The sequence below is a fragment of the Hypomesus transpacificus genome, chromosome 19 (genome assembly GCF_021917145.1).
Source record: "Hypomesus transpacificus isolate Combined female chromosome 19, fHypTra1, whole genome shotgun sequence".
NCBI classification, from domain to species: Eukaryota; Metazoa; Chordata; class Actinopteri; order Osmeriformes; family Osmeridae; genus Hypomesus; species Hypomesus transpacificus.
In genome coordinates this window covers 13,545,923-13,564,451 of record NC_061078.1, presented here as the reverse complement: position 1 = coordinate 13,564,451, position 18,529 = coordinate 13,545,923, and the positions used below count along the sequence as shown (strand labels likewise).

At 50.5% G+C, this 18,529-nt stretch overlaps 2 protein-coding genes across 2 annotated transcripts; one reads left to right on the top strand and one right to left on the bottom strand.

Moving 5' to 3' along the window:
* The first annotated feature begins 51 nt into the window (after positions 1 to 51).
* On the top strand, positions 52 to 7,682 carry eif4g2a (eukaryotic translation initiation factor 4, gamma 2a). The gene is made up of 21 exons (XM_047041577.1): positions 52 to 227; positions 970 to 1,080; positions 1,189 to 1,254; positions 1,373 to 1,498; positions 1,736 to 1,838; positions 1,968 to 2,099; positions 2,233 to 2,299; positions 2,405 to 2,556; positions 2,647 to 2,757; positions 2,848 to 3,030; positions 3,117 to 3,267; positions 3,407 to 3,576; positions 3,693 to 3,806; positions 3,899 to 4,027; positions 4,145 to 4,249; positions 4,353 to 4,568; positions 4,729 to 4,987; positions 5,205 to 5,409; positions 5,629 to 5,837; positions 5,977 to 6,098; positions 6,225 to 7,682. Exons 8-21 carry the CDS (start codon positions 2,473 to 2,475, stop codon positions 6,288 to 6,290), a joined length of 2,124 nt encoding a protein of 707 aa, XP_046897533.1. The 5' UTR covers positions 52 to 227; positions 970 to 1,080; positions 1,189 to 1,254; positions 1,373 to 1,498; positions 1,736 to 1,838; positions 1,968 to 2,099; positions 2,233 to 2,299; positions 2,405 to 2,472; the 3' UTR covers positions 6,291 to 7,682.
* Positions 7,683 to 8,417: 735 nt separating this feature from the next.
* ctr9 (CTR9 homolog, Paf1/RNA polymerase II complex component) lies at positions 8,418 to 17,157 on the bottom strand. The gene is made up of 23 exons (XM_047041575.1): positions 16,992 to 17,157; positions 16,434 to 16,532; positions 16,041 to 16,280; positions 15,817 to 15,934; positions 15,642 to 15,731; positions 14,983 to 15,239; positions 14,780 to 14,887; positions 14,454 to 14,690; positions 14,102 to 14,320; positions 13,753 to 13,936; positions 13,564 to 13,652; positions 13,250 to 13,435; positions 13,020 to 13,107; positions 12,759 to 12,907; positions 12,530 to 12,646; positions 11,164 to 11,309; positions 10,992 to 11,063; positions 10,627 to 10,762; positions 10,206 to 10,343; positions 9,770 to 9,915; positions 9,560 to 9,656; positions 9,327 to 9,436; positions 8,418 to 9,225 (listed from the first exon to the last, which is right to left on the bottom strand). Exons 1-23 carry the CDS (start codon positions 17,034 to 17,036, stop codon positions 8,790 to 8,792), a joined length of 3,507 nt encoding a protein of 1,168 aa, XP_046897531.1. The 5' UTR covers positions 17,037 to 17,157; the 3' UTR covers positions 8,418 to 8,789.
* Positions 17,158 to 18,529: the final 1,372 nt, after the last annotated feature.

The following is an 18,529-nucleotide window of genomic DNA, read 5'->3' as shown; positions in this document are numbered from 1 at the left end:
ATTGCCCCAAAACGGAGCAGCCCCCAGCAAATAAAATCCCACCATCGCATGACGTAGAATTACAGTCAGCATTCTTCTCTTTACCGGTGCGAGGTCTAGCCCTGGTACTCACTGTCACTGTTTCAGGATTTTCACTTAATTGCCACCTCGTTGCTTTTTTCTTCTTTCTTTTCTTTCTTCTTATTTGAAACCACAGCATCTACAAAACTGAAGTTCCTTTTGTGAAGGTATGGACGGCCATTCTTTTCAGTAGTTTTTAAACCTGACAGCTGGCTAAACCAGCTAGCTAGCTAACGTTAGCCTTTAGCCGCCTCTAAAATGGCTTCTGGTTGTTAGCCACGCTAGTAGCTAGCTGGCTAGTTAGCGATCCTATTTCCAAGATATCTAGCTTAAATGCCATTCCAATGGAGGTTGGCACATTGCATAGCCAGCTAACTAGCATAGCTAACGAAGCCCTTTTTAACAGCTAGCAAGCTAGCTAGCTACCATGGTCAGAAAATGGCGTCTTTTAGAAACGGCAAATCTAACTGAACCGGTGTTTTTTACTATGAACATAGTAGATGCGTTCATGTGTCGCATTCTATACATAATAAGCTACAGTACCGTTTTCCCACAAACGATTAACTAGCTGGCTAGGTGATCAACTGCCAAACCGAGGTTGGCTTGGCCACACTTTTGCTTACCAGCTAGTTAGCCATTACCAACACAATTTCTTCTTAGCTTGCATGTCCCTGCTAGCTAGGTTTGTTAGCTAGCTAGACTGGCTAACAACCCTTTGTTAGCCAGTCTAGCTAGCTAGTTGTTTTAGTCGTTCTTGTGGGATGTTTACCGATATTATTTAGAATTACTTTGTTATATATTGAGTGTGACGTTAGTTTGGTAAACAGTCACACAACACACAACATACAACTGAACAAAATTGTCATTAGAATCATAATTTTCTAACTGACAGTCATCTTCTTCCTACAGGTAGCTTTTGCCAACCCCCTTCCTTTGAATATTATTCTTTTTGGTAATTCTTCGTTGTCCAGCCGCCAAAGTGGAGAGTGTGATTGCAGAAGGGGGCGCTTCTCGTTTCAGGTATTTGCAGTTTGATGATGTACCCCCATCCTTCCCATTCCTGCAGTCATAATCACAATACTGAGTTTCCATTGCCACTCACGTTACATTGTATACTCTGTATGTTAGTGCTTCTTCGGGAGGGGGAGGAGGTCGGGGTGCACCTCAGCACCATCCCAAGACTGTCGGCAACAGGTACCCCACAATCTGAGTCTTCAAACCTCTTTCAGGATTTTAACAAAATGGTTATCTTTTTGGGGCACAGGCCTCGTTTACGTCCACAGAAGATGAACACCTTTTGTTTGTCTTCTAGCGAGTTCCTGGGGAAACCCCCAGGATCTAGCGTTCAGAGATGGGTACCTTCACGAAGCACTAGACGAGATGTCAACGCCTCCAATGAAAAAGAACGACATGATGCAATCTTCAGGAAAGTGAGAGGGTATGTGTTCCCTGAAAGGCTGTCATCCGGCCAAGAGCTGTTTCATACATGTTGTGGTGTCTGCTGGAAGTGTCTGGTCTGCACATTGATCCTTCATTTCAACTGTCTGTGAGCCCAGGGTCAGATTGTTTTGTAAGTGGTTATTCACTTCTGTGGCTTCTAAAGAAACGCCAAGCTATTGGTGGCCAAAAAGAGCTCTGTCTCCTAATGTTTTCTTTTTTTGTACTCTTCCCTTAGCATACTTAATAAGCTGACCCCCGAGAAGTTTGACAAGCTATGCCTTGAGCTCCTGAATGTGGGCGTGGATTCAAAACTCGTCCTAAAAGGAGTCATCTTGCTGGTGAGTTCTTTAATTCAACTCTCCCCAGATCCAGTCTGCCAAGACTGTCACACAGTGGTCCATTTATTCAAATGTGAAGATCAACAACATTGTTTACCAAGTCAAGGCCTCCTCTCTGTCCTTCAACAGATCGTTGACAAAGCCCTTGAAGAGCCCAAGTATAGCTCCCTATATGCTCAGCTATGTCTGCGATTGGCAGAGGATGCACCAAACTTTGACGGCCCATCACCGGAGATCCAAACATCACAAAAGCAGAGCACCGTAAGTGTCTGCTGTTTCAATTGGCCACCTGCCTCACATACGATGGTGTGAGAAACTGTTTATACTGTGGCGCACATGTCTCTGATCAGGTTTTTTGGAAGTGCGTCGATATTTGACATTTCTCGTTTCACAGACATTCAGGAGACTTCTGATTTCTAAGCTCCAAGATGAATTTGAGAACCGTGCCAGAAATGTTGAAAGTGAGTAGTTTCTGGTTTTAGTTTAATGTTGGTTATTGTAATTTTGAAAAAAGTTTTTTAAATACTTTTTCTTCTCTTAACCTTGACTTGCTTGTCTCGCCACAGTCTATGACAAACATGACAACCCTCTTACCTCTGAGGAGGAGGAGCAGCGTGCCATTGCCAAGATCAAAATGCTGGGCAACATCAAATTCATTGGGGAACTTGGCAAGCTTGATCTTATCCATGAATCTATCCTTCATAAGTGCATCAAAACAGTAAGTTGACTTTGAAAGTGGCCGTGTGTCCATTCAGTGAATTTGATATCGAAGGGAGTAGTCTCTTAAAGTTGCCGTCTCCCCCTTCAGCTTTTGGAAAAGAAGAAGAGAGTCCAACTTAAGGATATGGGGGAGGATCTGGAGTGCCTCTGTCAGATAATGAGAACAGTGGGGCCTAGACTAGATCATGAGAAAGCTAAGGTAACGTTTGAACCTCTTTTGGTCGGTTGTCTTGAAGCACTCGTCAAGGATTCAGTTGGTCGTTAACGTTTTGTTTGCTCTCCCTTCCAGTCTTTAATGGATCAGTACTTTGGCCGTATGCAGTCCTTAATGAACAACAAGGACTTGCCAGCGAGGATCCGTTTCCTGCTGCAGGATACGGTGGAGTTGCGAGAGAACGATTGGGTGCCTCGCAAAGCTTTCATCGACAATGGACCAAAGACGATTAACCAGATTCGTCAGGAAGCAGTAAAGGTTTGTGTACCTTTTTCCTCTTGTGCAGGCAATTGATGGTACTCATAAGTCCCTTCTTGGGTCTAAATGGATTTGTACCTTTCCAGGATTTGGGAGTTTTTATTCCACCAATGTCCCAGGGAATGAGGACGGACTTCTTTCTGGATGGCTCTTTCATGCCAACCAGAATGAAACTTGACAGGGAAACCGTTGGCAGCCAAACCGGGGGGTTGGCTGATATGTTTGGACAAATGCCAGGTGAGGCCACGTAAAGACCTGCTTAGGATGACTGAGGGTGCTGCTGTTCCCCCTCATCTGCTGTCGTACTGCCTCTGTCCTGGACCACACGGCAGACCTTAGCTGGTGTCATCTAATGCTTCTGTCGTTCTCTGTCTAGTGGGGAGTGGGATCGGCACTGGCCCTGGGGTGATTCAGGACCGCTACTCCCCAACCATGGGGCGTCATCGCACAAACCCTCTCTTCAACGGACACAGTGGGCACACCGCCCCTGCCCCGCAGTCCCAGTTTGACATGGGAGGAGGCAAGCCATTTATGAAATCTAACCCGGTAAGAAATACGTTGCTCTCCTCAGTTCAATATTGAAGGTTTGCGATAAGGGGCACAAGCATAGCAAGGAATATAATGTTGGTTTTGTGTACTTTCTCCCCCCCTCCCCCTCTTAGGGTCAGAATCCGATTTTCCACAACCAGACCCAGAACCACTCTGTGCAGCAGCAGGCCCAGTCCAAGGACATGGCACCCCGCTTCATCAAGAAAGGACAGCTCAACGCTGATGAGGTACGGCCCCTGGTCAGCACGCTCCCCAGCTACTCGCAACCAGATCAGACCATTTTGGAAATTGGCTTTAATACGTCTTTCGCTCCTTCCAGATCAGTCTTAGGCCGGCACAGTCATTCCTTTTGAACAAAAACCAAGTGCCAAAGTTGCAGCCGCAGATCCCAAACATGATTCCTCCCAGCGCTCAACCTCCACGCACACAGACGCCACCACTGGGACAGGTATGGGGAACGCCACATGCAATTACACTAACATTTTTAAATCCACTTAAAAGAAATATTGGTAAGCACATGTCCTGAACTGGTCTTTTTTTTTCATTAATTTGTATCATGTCTCAGCCTCCACAGCTTGGTCTGAAAACCAACCCTCCTCCTATCCAGGAAAAACCTCCAAAGACCAACAAGAAACCACCTCCTGCAAAGGAAGAGTTACTAAAGATGACTGTATGTACTCTTGCTTTTCAGCTACTTACAACAATTACACACATTTCCTTTCCCTGGAGGAGATGAGAGAATGTAACTTCTCTAACCCCCCTCCCTCCCCCAGGAAACCATAGTGACTGATTACCTGAATGGCAAAAACATTGATGACGCAGTGAATGGCGTGAGGGAGATGAAGGCTCCCAAGCACTTCCTGCCTGAGATGTTGAGCAAGATCGTGATCTGTTCTTTGGACCGCTCTGACGACGACAAGGAGCAGGCCAGCACCCTAATCCACAACCTCCGCTCAGAGGGCCTCATCACTGGGGAGAACTTCATGCAGGTGAGGAGGCCCACCATCACAAAGGAGGTGGGAGGGCTTCTGAGATATATCGCACAGGACATTGCCTCTCCCTCCCCACCTAATACACCTAATATCTTACTGTCCACTGGCGCATCGCTTCCCTAGACATTCACCCGTCTTCCCGCTCGGGTTTCCACAGGCTTTCCTCAGCGTCCTGGATCAGTGTGCCAAGATCGAGGTGGACGTCCCCCTGGTGAAGTCCTACCTGGCCCAGTTTGCGGCGCGCTCCATCATGGCCGAGCTGATCAGCGTGGCGGAGCTGGCCCACCCGCTGGAGAACGGCACCCACTTCCCCCTCTTCCTGCTCTGCCTGCAGCAGGCGGCCAAGCTGAAGGACCGCGAGTGGCTGACCGACCTCTTCCAGCAGAGCAAGGTCAACATGCAGAAGATGTTGCCCGGTAGGTGCCCCCAGTTTGCCGGCATGTCGCATGCACTGGGGTTAAACCCGCTGGATGAAATGTATGGCCAGTTCTTTTGAGCTTTTCAGTGACGTATGAGAAATCCACTCAATAAGCATTGTGTTAGTGTGTAAGTAGAATGTGCTGACCGTGTTCCTAAGAGCCCGTCCCATATAACTGATCGTGACACTCATCGATCCCTGCTCCCCCTTGCCAGAGATCGACCAGAACAAGGACCGGATGCTGGAGATCTTGGAGGGCAAAGGGCTGAGCTTCCTGTTCCCTTTGATGAAGCTGGAGAAGGAGCTTCTGAAGCAGATCCAGGCCGACCCCTCCCCCCAGTCCATCTACAAGTGGATCAAGGACAACATCTCCCCCAAGCTCCACACCGACAAAGGATTCGTCAACATCCTCATGACCAGGTACGGAGCGGGAGAGGACGTTGTCGTACAAACGGCTCCTTTTTTCATAAGGCATCCCCTTCTCTTATCTTTTTTTCCTCCCTCCCTTTTAAATGGACCGATTTTCCAACGTAATTGTAGCTGTCCTTGTTCGGGCTGAGTAACGCGTCTTTGCCGTTGGAAGACTGACTCAGCCGAGCCGAGCCGCGCCTTTTCTCATCTCCTTCCCCTCCCCCCCAGCTTCTTGCAGTACATCGCCCATGAGATCAACGCCGACGAGGACGAGGACCAGCTCTCGGCCCCCCCGAAGGAGCAGCTGGAGCAGGAGAAGCAGCTGCTGCTGGCCTTCAAGCCCGTCATGCAGAAGTTCCTGCACGACCACATGGACCTGCAAGTCAGCGCTCTGTATGCCCTGCAGGTCCACTCCAATGCTAAAGCTTTCCCTAAAGGTACGCTGCAGTGCTGGGGGCTGGCGGCCGCATGTATCCACATGGAGAGTCTCGTGGTCTTTGACTTCTGCTACACCAATCTTGATGTGAAACAAGTTGAGGTCGTTCTACCTAAACACCCTTTTCTGCTTCCCTCCAGGCATGCTACTGCGCTACTTTGTCAACTTTTATGATATGGAAATAATTGAAGAAGAAGCCTTCCTCGCATGGAAAGAAGACATCAGCCAAGAATTTCCTGGAAAGGGAAAGGCATTATTCCAGGTCGATAAACCACCTTCTCCTCTCCGCTGCTGCTAGCATAGCTCACCTGCCTCTGGTTCTGCTGGTATGAAGGGCTCCATGAGCTTATGCCTCTCTCTCTGTGTGTGTGTGTGTGTGTGTGTGAAGGTGAACCAGTGGCTGACCTGGCTGGAGACGGCCGAGGAGGAGGAGTCAGAGGAGGAGGCTGACTGAGGAGGAGGCTGACTGAGGAGGTGGAGTCAGAGGAGGAGGCTGACTGAGGAGGAGGAGTCAGAGGAGGAGGCTGACGGAGGAGGAGGAGGCTGACGGAGGAGGAGTCAGAGACCAGCGGAAGCCTTATGGTGTGAAGAGGCTATATGATACAGCTTTTGGTTTTTCCTTGTTTCCCCACCTGCCCCCGCCCCCTTCACCCCTCATTATGATATGCATATTCTAACCACTGCAACAATTCATTCCGCTATCAAGTTTTTGCCATGTTTAGCCAATGCATGTTTTGTTTTATATTTACTCTTAGCTCTTTTGTTTGTTTTTAGTTTTGACTTTTTATTTTTTAAGGGGGGGGGGTTTGTTTGGCTCTGATTTAGCTCAAGGTCTTAAGCGTCTAACGGTTTACATCTGTTCAAAGAGCCTGTTGGAGATCAATGGCAGCAGGTGTGAACATGGGCCTCTTGTTTTGCTGTATTAGTGATGTATTGCAAAGGGCCCGTTTCCCGCTGCTCTCCTGCTTTTGTGTTAACCGACTAGCAACACTGTAGACATGCACTTTGCTCAACGTCATGCTGAGTCGTTGCAATATATTCACACTCATCCCTTGATTGTTACAAAGAACCCTTAACTGTAATCATTGGTTACCATAACTTTAATAGTTATTGCTTGTGTTTCTACCTCCTTGTTATGGGCATCATGTGCTAGAGTCGAATTACTTATGTCCCATTTCAGATGAACATGCATAGATGAGTCTGGACTGATGCACAAGTCTGTAATAAACAAAAAAATACCTGGTTTACTTGCACAACATAACCCTGATTGTAAAAAGAAAAAAAATGCCCTTTTTTAAGTGCTTTTTGTAGATGTATGGTAACATCTTCTGCTGGGAGATATGAAATGATGCGGCCTTGTTAATTTGTCGACCTTTGTTGCTGTATGTCCCTGATACTCCCCTTGTACCTGTCAAACTTTGTGATACTTGAATTCCTCGGCATCACAGCATGCTCATAGACGACCACAAGCTGGGTCTGCTCTGTTGCGACAGTTTTCAACATGGATGCTGACAAGGTCAACAGCTTTTTTTTCTTTTTTTTTTTTTTTAACTGGTCTTTATTGGGGACAAAAGTTTAGTATGAGATTTGAATTTATTACTTTTCCACCATGCGGCCATACCTCGTGCGTAAATTTGAAGCCTGTTTGCCATATTTGTCTAATCTAGATATTTATTGATTTAGTTTATCATGATACAAAGTAATCTCTCATTTTAACTCCATTCGATGAAATCACGAGGTCTGAATCTGTACAATGAAACTTTATATATACAAGTGTTACTGTAAGTGCTAAGATTGTCAGTGTACCACTATTGCTTAACTTTCAATAAAGTTAAACACAAGTCTACTTTTTTCTATCTACATCTCTTACCAAGCCACTGAAGAAGGGTTATTAAATATACTGTTGACAAGTAGGAACTAGCAATAATTGTTGTGGGTAGTAAGATAAAGCTCTTTAGACTTTAATCTCCCAGCTCCACAGTGACAAATGTTCAGTTTTTCTCTACTTGCTTTAGAGGCATGTCCAGCAGGAATTCCTATTCCCTCAGGTTGCCATGGAAGAGAGCTGTTTTTGGTTTGTTTCAGGAATGTGTTTCTGAGCAAGCCATTATTCAGCTCACCATACTGAGAATATGCTCGTATGACTTCTGCTTGATGATTCAGCCCCACTAGACCTAGGTCGTGGGAGGAGAGTCTTGTCTAAGTTATTTCCAGCTATGGCTGCAGTGCGACAGCACGTTAGCATGGATCTGTGAGGAGCAGATGAGAGCATTTAACGTGTCTTACTCAACTGGTGTCTTCTGGAGTTGTGCTGTCTGTTTAGGGGTCTGGACATTGCTCTCAGTGCTGAGTAGCGTTCACAAGCCTGTGTGTGCTGGGTCCACCCCACGGTGCCACCCCTGGAATGGGGGCAGTGTGTTCCAAGCCTCTGAATGTGTCTCAAGTCTATAAATAAAGCATCACTTTAATAACTGCAACCTCCAAGCTTGCTGTCAAGTTACTCAGTAGTGCCTGTCCATAAGAGTTCCATAGAGGACGTTTGGCATGACTGTTTGGATTGAATTTGTTTTCTTAAAATGACAAGTACTAACTGTCAGACCTTTTTCAGTGTGTTTATTATATACATTTAACTCATATCTGGGGCTGTTTTCGCAATCTTCTTTTGAAATGATGTCAAATACAAAATAAGGGTTACATCCTCCAGACTTTCACTTTTAACAATCAAATTGTCCGTCATCAACAACAAAAGAGGATATAAAAAGGTACAGCAATCGACGTTAGACCTTTTTCACAGCCCGACAACCATATACTAGCTAAGACAACCCTGTCAACAAATCTGTGCTTTTTTTAGACGCAAATCAAGACAGAAAATAAAAGAGCCTCTACAAAAACCCATGTCAAAGGGACATCTTTTCGTGTGTTGTAAGAGTCTGTTTGTTCAGAGACGGGCCCCTCAGTCGCTGTCGTCGTCTGAGCCGCGGTTGGAGCCGCCGTTGTTAGAACCCTCGGGTTCAGAGGCGTTGTCGGAGCGACGCGGGGAGCCCTCGTTGTCTGAGCCCGCCTCGGAGCCTCTGCCTGAGCCTCGGCCTGAGCCTCGGTCCGAGGCCGGGGCGGGGGAGCCGGCCCGGGACTCGTCCTCTGAGGCGTTGGAGCGGCTCCTCTTGCTCTCGTTGTCGGACTGCTCCGAGTCGGACTGCTGCTGCGCTCTCCTCCTCTTCACCGGACGGTCGCTCCCGGAATCGTCGTCGCCGGAGCTTCCGGAGCGCTGCTGGGGGCTCCCCGCCTCGCTTGCCGAGCGGTTGCGGCCCCCGTCTGACTCGCTGTCGGACCCCAGCCGCTTCCTGTGTCCCCCCTCGTCCTCGGAACCAGAACCACTGTCTCTGGGGTTCCTGGATAGACAAACAGAGCAGGGCACGGCAAAAGATGGTCAAGCCCTATTCCAGCGTTTCCCAGGTGGCGTTCCTGTAGGACTGCCGTTTCTGCACGTTACCTGTCCTCAGCTATCTTCAGCCCGTCCTCGTCCGAGGAGTCGGAGGAGGAGATGATGGCCTTTGACTTGATCTTCCCCTTGAGGGAGGGGGGCATGCGCTCAGGCTTGGCCTGCGCAAAAAACACAAACACGTTAAATCTCTGCGGACCGAAACCTGAAACCGTTTCGGTTTTCGAACCTTCCAACTTGCACTGAAAGGAAAATGAGGAGGGGAAACACGCGTGGACCCTGACCCTTTCCATCTTCTTGCCCCCTCTGGGTTTACGCTGCTTCTTGGGCCGGGAGCCGCCCTCTTCGTCATCACTGCCGTCATCGCCTCCTTTGTTAGGTCTGGAAGACGAGGGGTCAAAGGTCGTAACTCACGCCCCTCTTACTCCCTCCTCCCTCCTCCCCATCACACCACAGGCTAAAACGACGGCCCCCTTTCCCCGGCGCACGCTCACCTCCTCCTCTTCTTGCGGGACTTGCCGTCCTCGCCCTCCTCCCCGTCCTCGCTGCCGCTGCCTCTCCTCTTCTTCTTCCTCTTGAGGGGCAGGTCCTCGTCCGAATCGTCGTTGACAAACTCGTCAAAGTCCCCTCCCTTCTTGCGCTGGGGAGCACGAGACAAAACCACGCTAGGGGGTTAGAACCCCGGTCATCCACCACAGTCCACCTGATGGACATCCTGCTGTTGGCCTCGCGGCGCCACCTCTCCACTACAGACCCATGGATCCTGTGACCCCCCGGCTCCACCTCTCCACTACAGACCCATGGATCCTGTGACCCCCCGGCGCCACCTCTCCACTACAGACCCATGGATCCTGTGACCCCCCGGCTCCACCTCTCCACTACAGACCCATGGATCCTGTGACCCCCCCCCAGCTCCACCTCTCCACTCACCCTGCCCTTCTTCTTCTCCTTGGCCGGCTCCTTCATCCCCTCAGCGAAGGACAGCAGGTTCTTGGTCTTCTCCACGTACATGGCCCTCTGTTCCAGCAGCTTCTTCTGCTCCTCCACCACCTTGGTTCTCTTGTCCTCCTGGAACGCAGCCAGAGGGGAAAGGACCACAGTTAAGACCGTGCCATTACAGGGGGAGGGGGTTATAATATAAAAGGGGAAATCTGTTCTCAAAACAGCTCAAAGTCACTACAACAACATCAATCAATAAAATGAATCCATAATGAAAAAGCAGATTTTCGTCTAACAATTGTGCATTCTGTAAAAACAAACAAACCTTCTGCGTTGCTCTCACTATATGACCCATCAGAATGTTAACAACGAGGGTCACTCCCCCCTCCCCCCCCCCCCCCATCCTACTGACCTGCTCCTTCCTCATCTGCTGGCGCAGCAGGTCTCTCTCCTGCTCCTGCTTAGCTCGCATCTCCTTCTCCTCCTCGTCCTGCTTCCTGGCCCGCGCCACATGGTACTGGGCCTGGCTCAGCAGGTCAGAGCACTGCCTGCCTCACACACACACACACACACACACACAGCTTACTAACAAGCCCCTTCCCAACACAGTCACGCTTACAACCATATCTTTTTTTTTCTTTCTGAGACATAGTAAAACTGCCTACACCCAGTAGAACCCTAACACAGTTCATAAGCCAGGCTTGTGTGAGGCAGGCGCCTCCTCTACCAAATCCCTCAAAAGATCCGAGGAGGACGATGAGGAGTGCAAAAACGGACCTGGCTTCTGTTGAGGCGAGCGCCAGGTCGAACCTCATCTTGTCACCGGCCTTGCTGAGGTAGCTGAAATACCTGTGGACGCAGGGAGAGAGAGAGAGGTGTGAGGAGGGGAGGGGGTGGGACTGTGGGCAGCCAGGTGCCAGAGCAGGGGGGGCGGGCTGCCAGGTCGTACCGGTGGGCCAGCTCCAGCTCCTTGACAGCGCTGAGGACGGCCTTCAGGTTGCTCTTCTCGTCCTTCAGCACCAGCGTGGCCAGCCTCTGCAGCACCAGCGCTACGTTGAACATCAGCACCGTGTCACTGGGGGCCACGTGACGAGCCTGAAACACACACACATACAGTCCAGTGTTCCCCACAGATTAGAAAGCTGTTTGAGTTGGTGGGGGGTTCGCCCCGGGGGGGGGGGGGGGGGGGGGGGGGGGGGGGGGGGGGGGTCGCCCCGTGTCTGCCCGGGGGGGTGGGGGGGTTGTTCCATGTCAGACCGGGGAGGGGGTGGTTCAAAATAATTCCTTCGTTAATAATTCGTTCGACAGAACTTTATTATAATAATAATAATCAAAAATTAATCACAGACCAAACCCAAAATATACACATTTAACACCCTGTACAAAATTCAAACCCCCTTCAAGTCCTATCTGCCAGAAACGGAAGAACAGAAAGGAGTTGCCTGGTCCTGAGACCTGCTTTCTCACCTGCCTCCATCTGTTTGTCCCCCTCACCTGTTTCTTCAGCTGGCTCTCTCACAGTAGACTCTTTCTTCAATGCCTAACGAATCTATCTCTTTCACTCCCTGACCCTGTCTTTCTGCTTGAGCAGCACTGGTCGAAGCCGAAAATATTTCTGGGGAAATTGTGGGGTGTAGTAGTTACTGCACTACTACAGAAGTGTAGTAGTTAGCTAGCTCTACAATTTACCGGGGCTAGGTCTGAATCGAGGAGAAAAACTGAGCTGCCAGCTGTAGGTATATGCAGGTAGCAACGCTACAGTAGTGCTAAATAACTATTTAGCTGGTCGGCTCCATGACGCCGGTAAATGGGGCACGTGAGACTGCTCACCAAAAGAACGAAGAGGAACCCACTTGTCTAGACATGTTCATAGGTAGAGCTACCTAGCGAAAAGTAACCTCAACTTTTGGCTATGGTACTAATAATGCTGAGGGCTCGCTGATATCGCTGTCTGTCTAGAACGGCGTATATATGATCGTTGCTAACGTGCTGACGTTGTGACTGTGTGCATGTGAGAGAGACGCGTGAGTGACCGAGAGGCGGACGCAGAGCAGGGGAAGGAAATGCGCGTTGTAAATAGCGTAAACAACATTCCAAAAATAATAACGAAACGCAATATGTGGCGGCCGGTGTCGATTCTGTGGCGCACCGCCACAAATGAGTCAGATGTGTGGGAAACACTGCAGTCATCCAAAGTCCAATCATACACACTCAAACTGGGGCTAAAAGCAGGCATGTGGCTGAACTTTACCCAGAGTCTGGTGAGCGGTTGCGGAGAACAGGGGGGAGCCCTCCATGTGAATGGCTGCTCTTACCTTCAGCAGGGTGTGCTTGCACTCCTGCAGTTTCCCACATTTAAAGAGAGCCCGGGCCAGGTACAGCAGCACCTCCGTGTTCTGATGCTTGTAGAACTTCTTCAGACAGTTCTCGTACTACACCACAAGCACAAAAACAAGAAGAAGAAGACACTGACTGTGATGTGAAAACATCCTTGATTTTTCCCCATGGAGGGTGGAAGTGGGGTTGCTCGTGGAGGAGTCTCACCATCTGCACGGCGCTGATGTACTGCTTCTGCTCCACGTAGATGTGAGCCAAGTTGAGCCACACGTCGCTGATGTCGGCCGTGGCCTCCCTGACCTGGGCGAAGACGTCGCGGGCCTCGCGGTAGTAGCCCTTGTGGGCCAGCACGGCGCCTGGGGGCAGGGAGAGACACGCTGGGACCACAGGCCGGCTGGGAGCACAGCTTCTACCACAGAGGCGGCCCTCTGGGGGGCGGGGCCGAGAGGGAGTGAGGGGCTAACCCACCTATGCCGTTGGCAGCGTAGAGGTTCTTCGAATCGTTTCGTAGGACCTGCTTGTAAATGGCCAGGGCTCGATCCTGGTGTCTCTTTTCCTGCGGGACACAAACCGGGAAAAACGCGCGCTGAGTCATCCGGCATCTCGTTTTCAACATGCACCACAACCCCGCCCCACCCCCCAGTACATCTGCTTCATCCGCGACAGCAGATCTCTCCTCCCGTCATCCGGCCGTCTACCTTCTCGCGGTCCCTGGTGGGCTGGTGCAGGGTCTGCAGCCAGACGTTCCCCAGCGCCAGCATGGAGTAGGTGTCGTTCTGGGTGGACGGCTGCTTGAGGATGCGCTCAAACTTCTTCTGGCCCGGCCCCCACTCCTGCTTGGCCAAGTGGAGGTTCCCGATCAGGGACCAGGCGTCTGGGTGGTCCTGTCAGAGAGAGCGAGAGAGAGAGAGAGAGAGAGACAGAGACACAACAAGCATGACGTCTGACACGCGACACGTCCAGGATCCGGGAGCGCGGAGCTACGCGGCCCGCTGGGAGAAGAGAGCACTACCTGGTTGATCTGCAGAGCCTCCTTGAACCAGTCGGAAGCTTCGTAGAAGTTCCCTTTGTCGCGGGCCATCGCTCCGAGACGCAGGTAACCTGCAGGAACACAGGGAGACGGCCGGGGAGGGGGTCAAGGCTCACGACACAAAGCGTCCGGAGAGGGGGGCGACGGGAGTGGACGCTGAGCGGCACTCACAGTCCACGTAGTTGGGATGCTCCCTCAGGATGTTCTTGTAGAGCTTCTCCGCCTCCTGGAACTCGCACATGGCCTCGTAGAGGCGGGCCAGGTTGTAGGAGGTGGTGACGGAGATGGCGTTGTAGTAGTGCTCGTCGTGTTCCCCTTCCGCCTTGGCCCGCTCCAGGGACGCCAGGAAGTATTTCTACATCCGGGGGAGGGGGGGAGGGGGACGGACAGACAGACGGCAGACTTATGAACGATCCGGCGGCGAACGCCGAACCAACGCTAGCGCCATTGCTAGCTCGCCGCTAAGGGCAACGAGTCAGGGTAGCGTGAGGACCAGCGCCCCCCAGGGCAGTAGGCCTACCTTGGCCTCCCCCAGGTTGCCCAGTCGGAAGTGCAGCGCCCCCAGGTTGTTCAGGATCTCGGGGGGCACGTCGGCCTGGACCTTCTCCTGCAGGATGCGGGTGGCCGTCCCGTAGGCCGACAGAGCCCCCTGGATGTCCGTCTGCTCCAGGATCTGAGCCAGCTCGATCCACGCCTCCACGTCGTCCGGATACTGCTCCGTCACCTTCTTCAGGTGGCCCTGCGCAGCACACACATGGGAGACCCCCACAGCGTTACCGTGGTGACACCGGTCCCAAGCTGCGTGCGATGACAGCAGATCATCTCAAGTGTCCGCACGGACATTGACGTGTTCGAATAGCTGCGACGCTTACTTTCGCTATGTCTCTCTTCTCCTGGTCATCGGAGGTGGCATAGAGAGAACCCAGGATCTTCATGGTTTCGTAGTTGTTAGGGTAGGCCTTCAGCACCTTCTCAAAGCACTGGGCTGCGTTCTCCTTGTCTCGGCGGTACACGTACATCTGGCCCAGGCCGAAGAAGGGCAGCACGAAGGTGGACGAGGCAAACTGGGTGGCCTGGTAGTAGTACTGGAAGGCCTGGTCGTAGTCCTCCTGAGGGAACAGTCGGGTAGGGAGACCGGTGAAGGTTTCGTCCGCTCAGAAACACAACGCTGGGAGGCCCGTGGCCCGGGAGGCCTTACCTGGACGTGGAAGGAGCGGGCTAGCTGGTAGCAGCTCTCCGCCTGCATGGCCTCCACCTCCGTGTTGTGGAAGGCGTGAAGAGCCAGGTGCTGCACTTTGCTGTAATCCTGAAACGGAGAGTTGAGAGTTAAGAGTCACGCTTTCCATCCAGTACAAGTCCGGGGATCCCCAACAGATGGGCGAACGCGCCACCGCAACGCACCTTTTTGAAGAAAAAGTGGTTGGCCAAGTGGTTGAGCACCATGGGGTTGCTGGGGTCGATGGTGTAGGCCCTGGAGAGGAGCTGCACCCCGTTCTTGATGGAGTCGGCCTCCTTGCTGTTGAGCTCCAGCACGGCCAAGCCCACCAGGGCGCCCACACACTTGGAGTTGAGCTCCAGAGCCCGGCCGAACGCCAGGCGGGCCTTCTCCAGCTTGTTCAGCTTCACGAAGCAGTGGCCCATCCCCAGCCTCACCTCAGCTGAACAGGGAGAGAGGGGAGAGAGAGAGGGAGAGAGAGGGAGAGTCAGAGAGAGAGAGAGTCAGAGAGAGACAGAGAGAGTCAGAGAGAGAGAGACAGAGAGAGAGGGGGGGGGAAGGAGGGAGGGAGGGAGGGAGGGAGGGAGGGAGGGAGGGAGGGAGGGAGGGAGGGAGGGAGGGAGGGAGGGAGGGAGGGAGGGAGGGAGGGAGGGAGGGAGGGAGAGAGAGAGAGAGAGAGAAAGAGAGAGAGAGAGAGAAAGAGAGAGAGAGAGAGAGAGAGAGACAGAGAGAGAGAGAGAGAGAGAGAGAAAGAATGAAGTCAGAGTCAGATAAAAAAATATGCACCAGAACACCACAAGGGCCGTTAATGGATTGACAAGCTTGTTGTGGAGCACGTGCTTACCCGGACATCCAGGGTTTGTACGTAAAGCCTTTTTGTAGTAGGCCAGAGCCCCTCTGTAATCTTTTTTGTTGAAGGAGATGCAGGCTTTACCTGTGGACAGAAATGTGGTTGTGGTTACAAAAGCGGACGATCCCAGCAGAAACGGTTGCGACGCGACACTCCGCGTCCTGCCTACCCAGTAAAGCGGGGATGTTATTGGTGGACTGATTCAGGACAAAGTGGAACTGAGCGTCGGCCTGGTCCATCTTATCCCCCTCCAGGAGACAGAAGCAGGCGCGGCCCAGCAAGTGGTTCTGTCACGCAAACAAAAACAACATGTCATCAAACAGCCCGGATGCTCGCGATCCGGTTTCGACCCACAGCATCCACCTGACCATCTCCCTCCAGCTGCCGTCTCACCTGGTCGTACATGATGATCTTGTCTGCCATGGTGTAGAGGAGGGTGGCCTGGGTGATGAGCTCTTTCTTGGCATCCTTGTTCTTCTCCTTGCGAGCCTGCTGGACGTAGTAGGCGGCCAGCGTGTCCAGACAGGTCATCTGGTCCTTCTCGTGGTCCCTGTAGTCCAGGTTGCCATCGATACGCGCCGCTTCCAGCAGCTTCACAAAGTCCTCCGTTTTCCCCTGCTTGTAGTACTCGAGCTGCGGGTTGATAGTTCTTGTTTAAAGGATGGTAGATAGGGTCATGTATACACTGTGAGGCGCCACCATGTCTCTAGAAGTGGCTTCGGACAGGAGGAAAGGATGTAGACATGGTAGGCTGACGTGTGTAAAACGAACTACATGTTAACTCACCGCCAGGGCGATCCATATGTGTAGCTGAGTGTGCTCCTGTTTCAGGATACTGATGACTTCATCCCCCTCAGGTAGCTGGTCGAAATCCAACTCAATAACCTGTAGAGCACAGACGGAACACAGATAAATCTAATGTGTTGCACACCTCAATCTGCTTTTTATTAGCTAGGAAACTGTTGATTGTTTGTTTTTTGATTGTTTTGGAGTAAGCATAGCATCGCAGAATTAATTATTTTAACTGAAGTTGCATAAAGTTACTAAACGACACATTGTTTGCATGATTGATAGCTACTCGGTGCAGAATACAAAATGATCAAACAAGCAGGATTACGGCTGGGGTATTCTTAATCAAAGGAAAATACTATGCATTAATTACATAACCTTACACCTGAACACGTAAGAAACCGGCCAGTGTATGTGTGCTGAAATTATTGAGTAGCTGACTTCGCCTGCACTACAGTACAACTAGCTATTTGGCTAAAATCTAGCTTAGCTCGTAACACAGCCAGGCCACCCAAAAAGTTGTCCAAGAAGACAAATAAACCAACATGTTTTTACCTCATCCGTGTCCCGTAAGGGGATTTCAATCGAACCCCGAGACATCTTTGTTGTTGGAAATCCACTCGCTGTATTATTATTTTGTTAAATTTCCCACAACGGTCCCCGTGCTGCAGCTATCAAAAATCTGTCTTCCGCTGTTGCTGGTGTTCACGAAACAATGTCCGGGGTGTACAAGCTACTGCCGAAAAAGTACGAAGTTATCTTTACTCAAAGCGAAGCTGTACTACGATCACCCTTCTTCAAATAGTGTGTCTCATGTTGTATGTTTCCAGACTTATAACCCTTGTTTAATTTCCATAATTAAGTTAATTGATGCATTTGGCAGTCATTTTTAGGCTTCTTGGATTTCTGTGTTATGATTTCATGAGCTATAGAAATGAAAATTCTGCACATTAAGACTGAGTTTTAAATAATGATCTTCGCACGTTTTGAGGAGAAGACTGAGGGTCAGTGTGCTGCAGATTGTCCATTTGATGTTTTAAACTGACTGATGTTAATTCAAATTGGCCATTAACTATCTTGCTGTATGCAGACCTGAGCGAGGAATCAGTGGGGGCACAGACAGGAGGGGGTGGGGGTGGGGGGGGGGGGGGGGGGGTGGATGTCATCTGGTTTTGATGTATGGCAGTGAATGATCAACAGGCAAAGGCTTCGTTCTCTGGAAAGCATCTTAAGGGTTTCCTCTGTTAACATCACAGAAAACTGGCAGCAGAACAAAACACTGGACTTTCTAAAATTAGGTGGATTTATAACCAGACAATGATGAGATGTGGGCGGTGGATATTATGTTGATATGACAACATTCAGCAGCGTGCAAAAGAGCAATCCACATTTGGGAGGTAAGATTTTTTGTCTTGAGTTAAAGTGTAGCCTACTTACTTTTAGATAAATAGATATTTACATTTCCAAGAGTTTTTTTATGTATAGTGAACCAAATTTCACAATTGTCTTCTGTAATATTGTAAAACAGATAATTTTATAGTACAGTCTGTACCATTTTTTCCTGTATAACCTAGTAATAACAAATTGTAATCCATGATTTAGTCAATGTCCTTATATTTACCCAGAGGCTTAGGTTATGGCCACTGGGAATGTAGTGAATGGAAGTCCGAGATTACCTGGGGGAGCCTCCAAGCCTGGCCTCAGTAAGGAGGATGCTGACACGACCTGCAGCAGTGACTCGGCCCAGAGCAGACCGTGGCCAGGGACCAGGAGAGGGTCCAGAGCCCCTGCTCTGTCCAGGGACTCTGGAGTCAGCTCCACAGAGACCGCTCAGGGCCCTGCCAGCAGTGACAGTAAGAAATACTGTTCTTCTTTCATGATTATCACCATCATTATTCCAATATTATCACTTGTGGTCTTGACTTTAAACCCTCCTAAAAGCCTTTCGTCTTGTCTGAGAACGTTTTTTTGTGTGCGTGTTTGCAGAGGGGAGCGGTGTCAGTGGTGAGACAGGAGAGTCTGCTAAGAATCCTGCTGACAGACCCGAATTCACAGAAGAAGAGCTTCTTGACATCACATTTGATGCCTGCAAC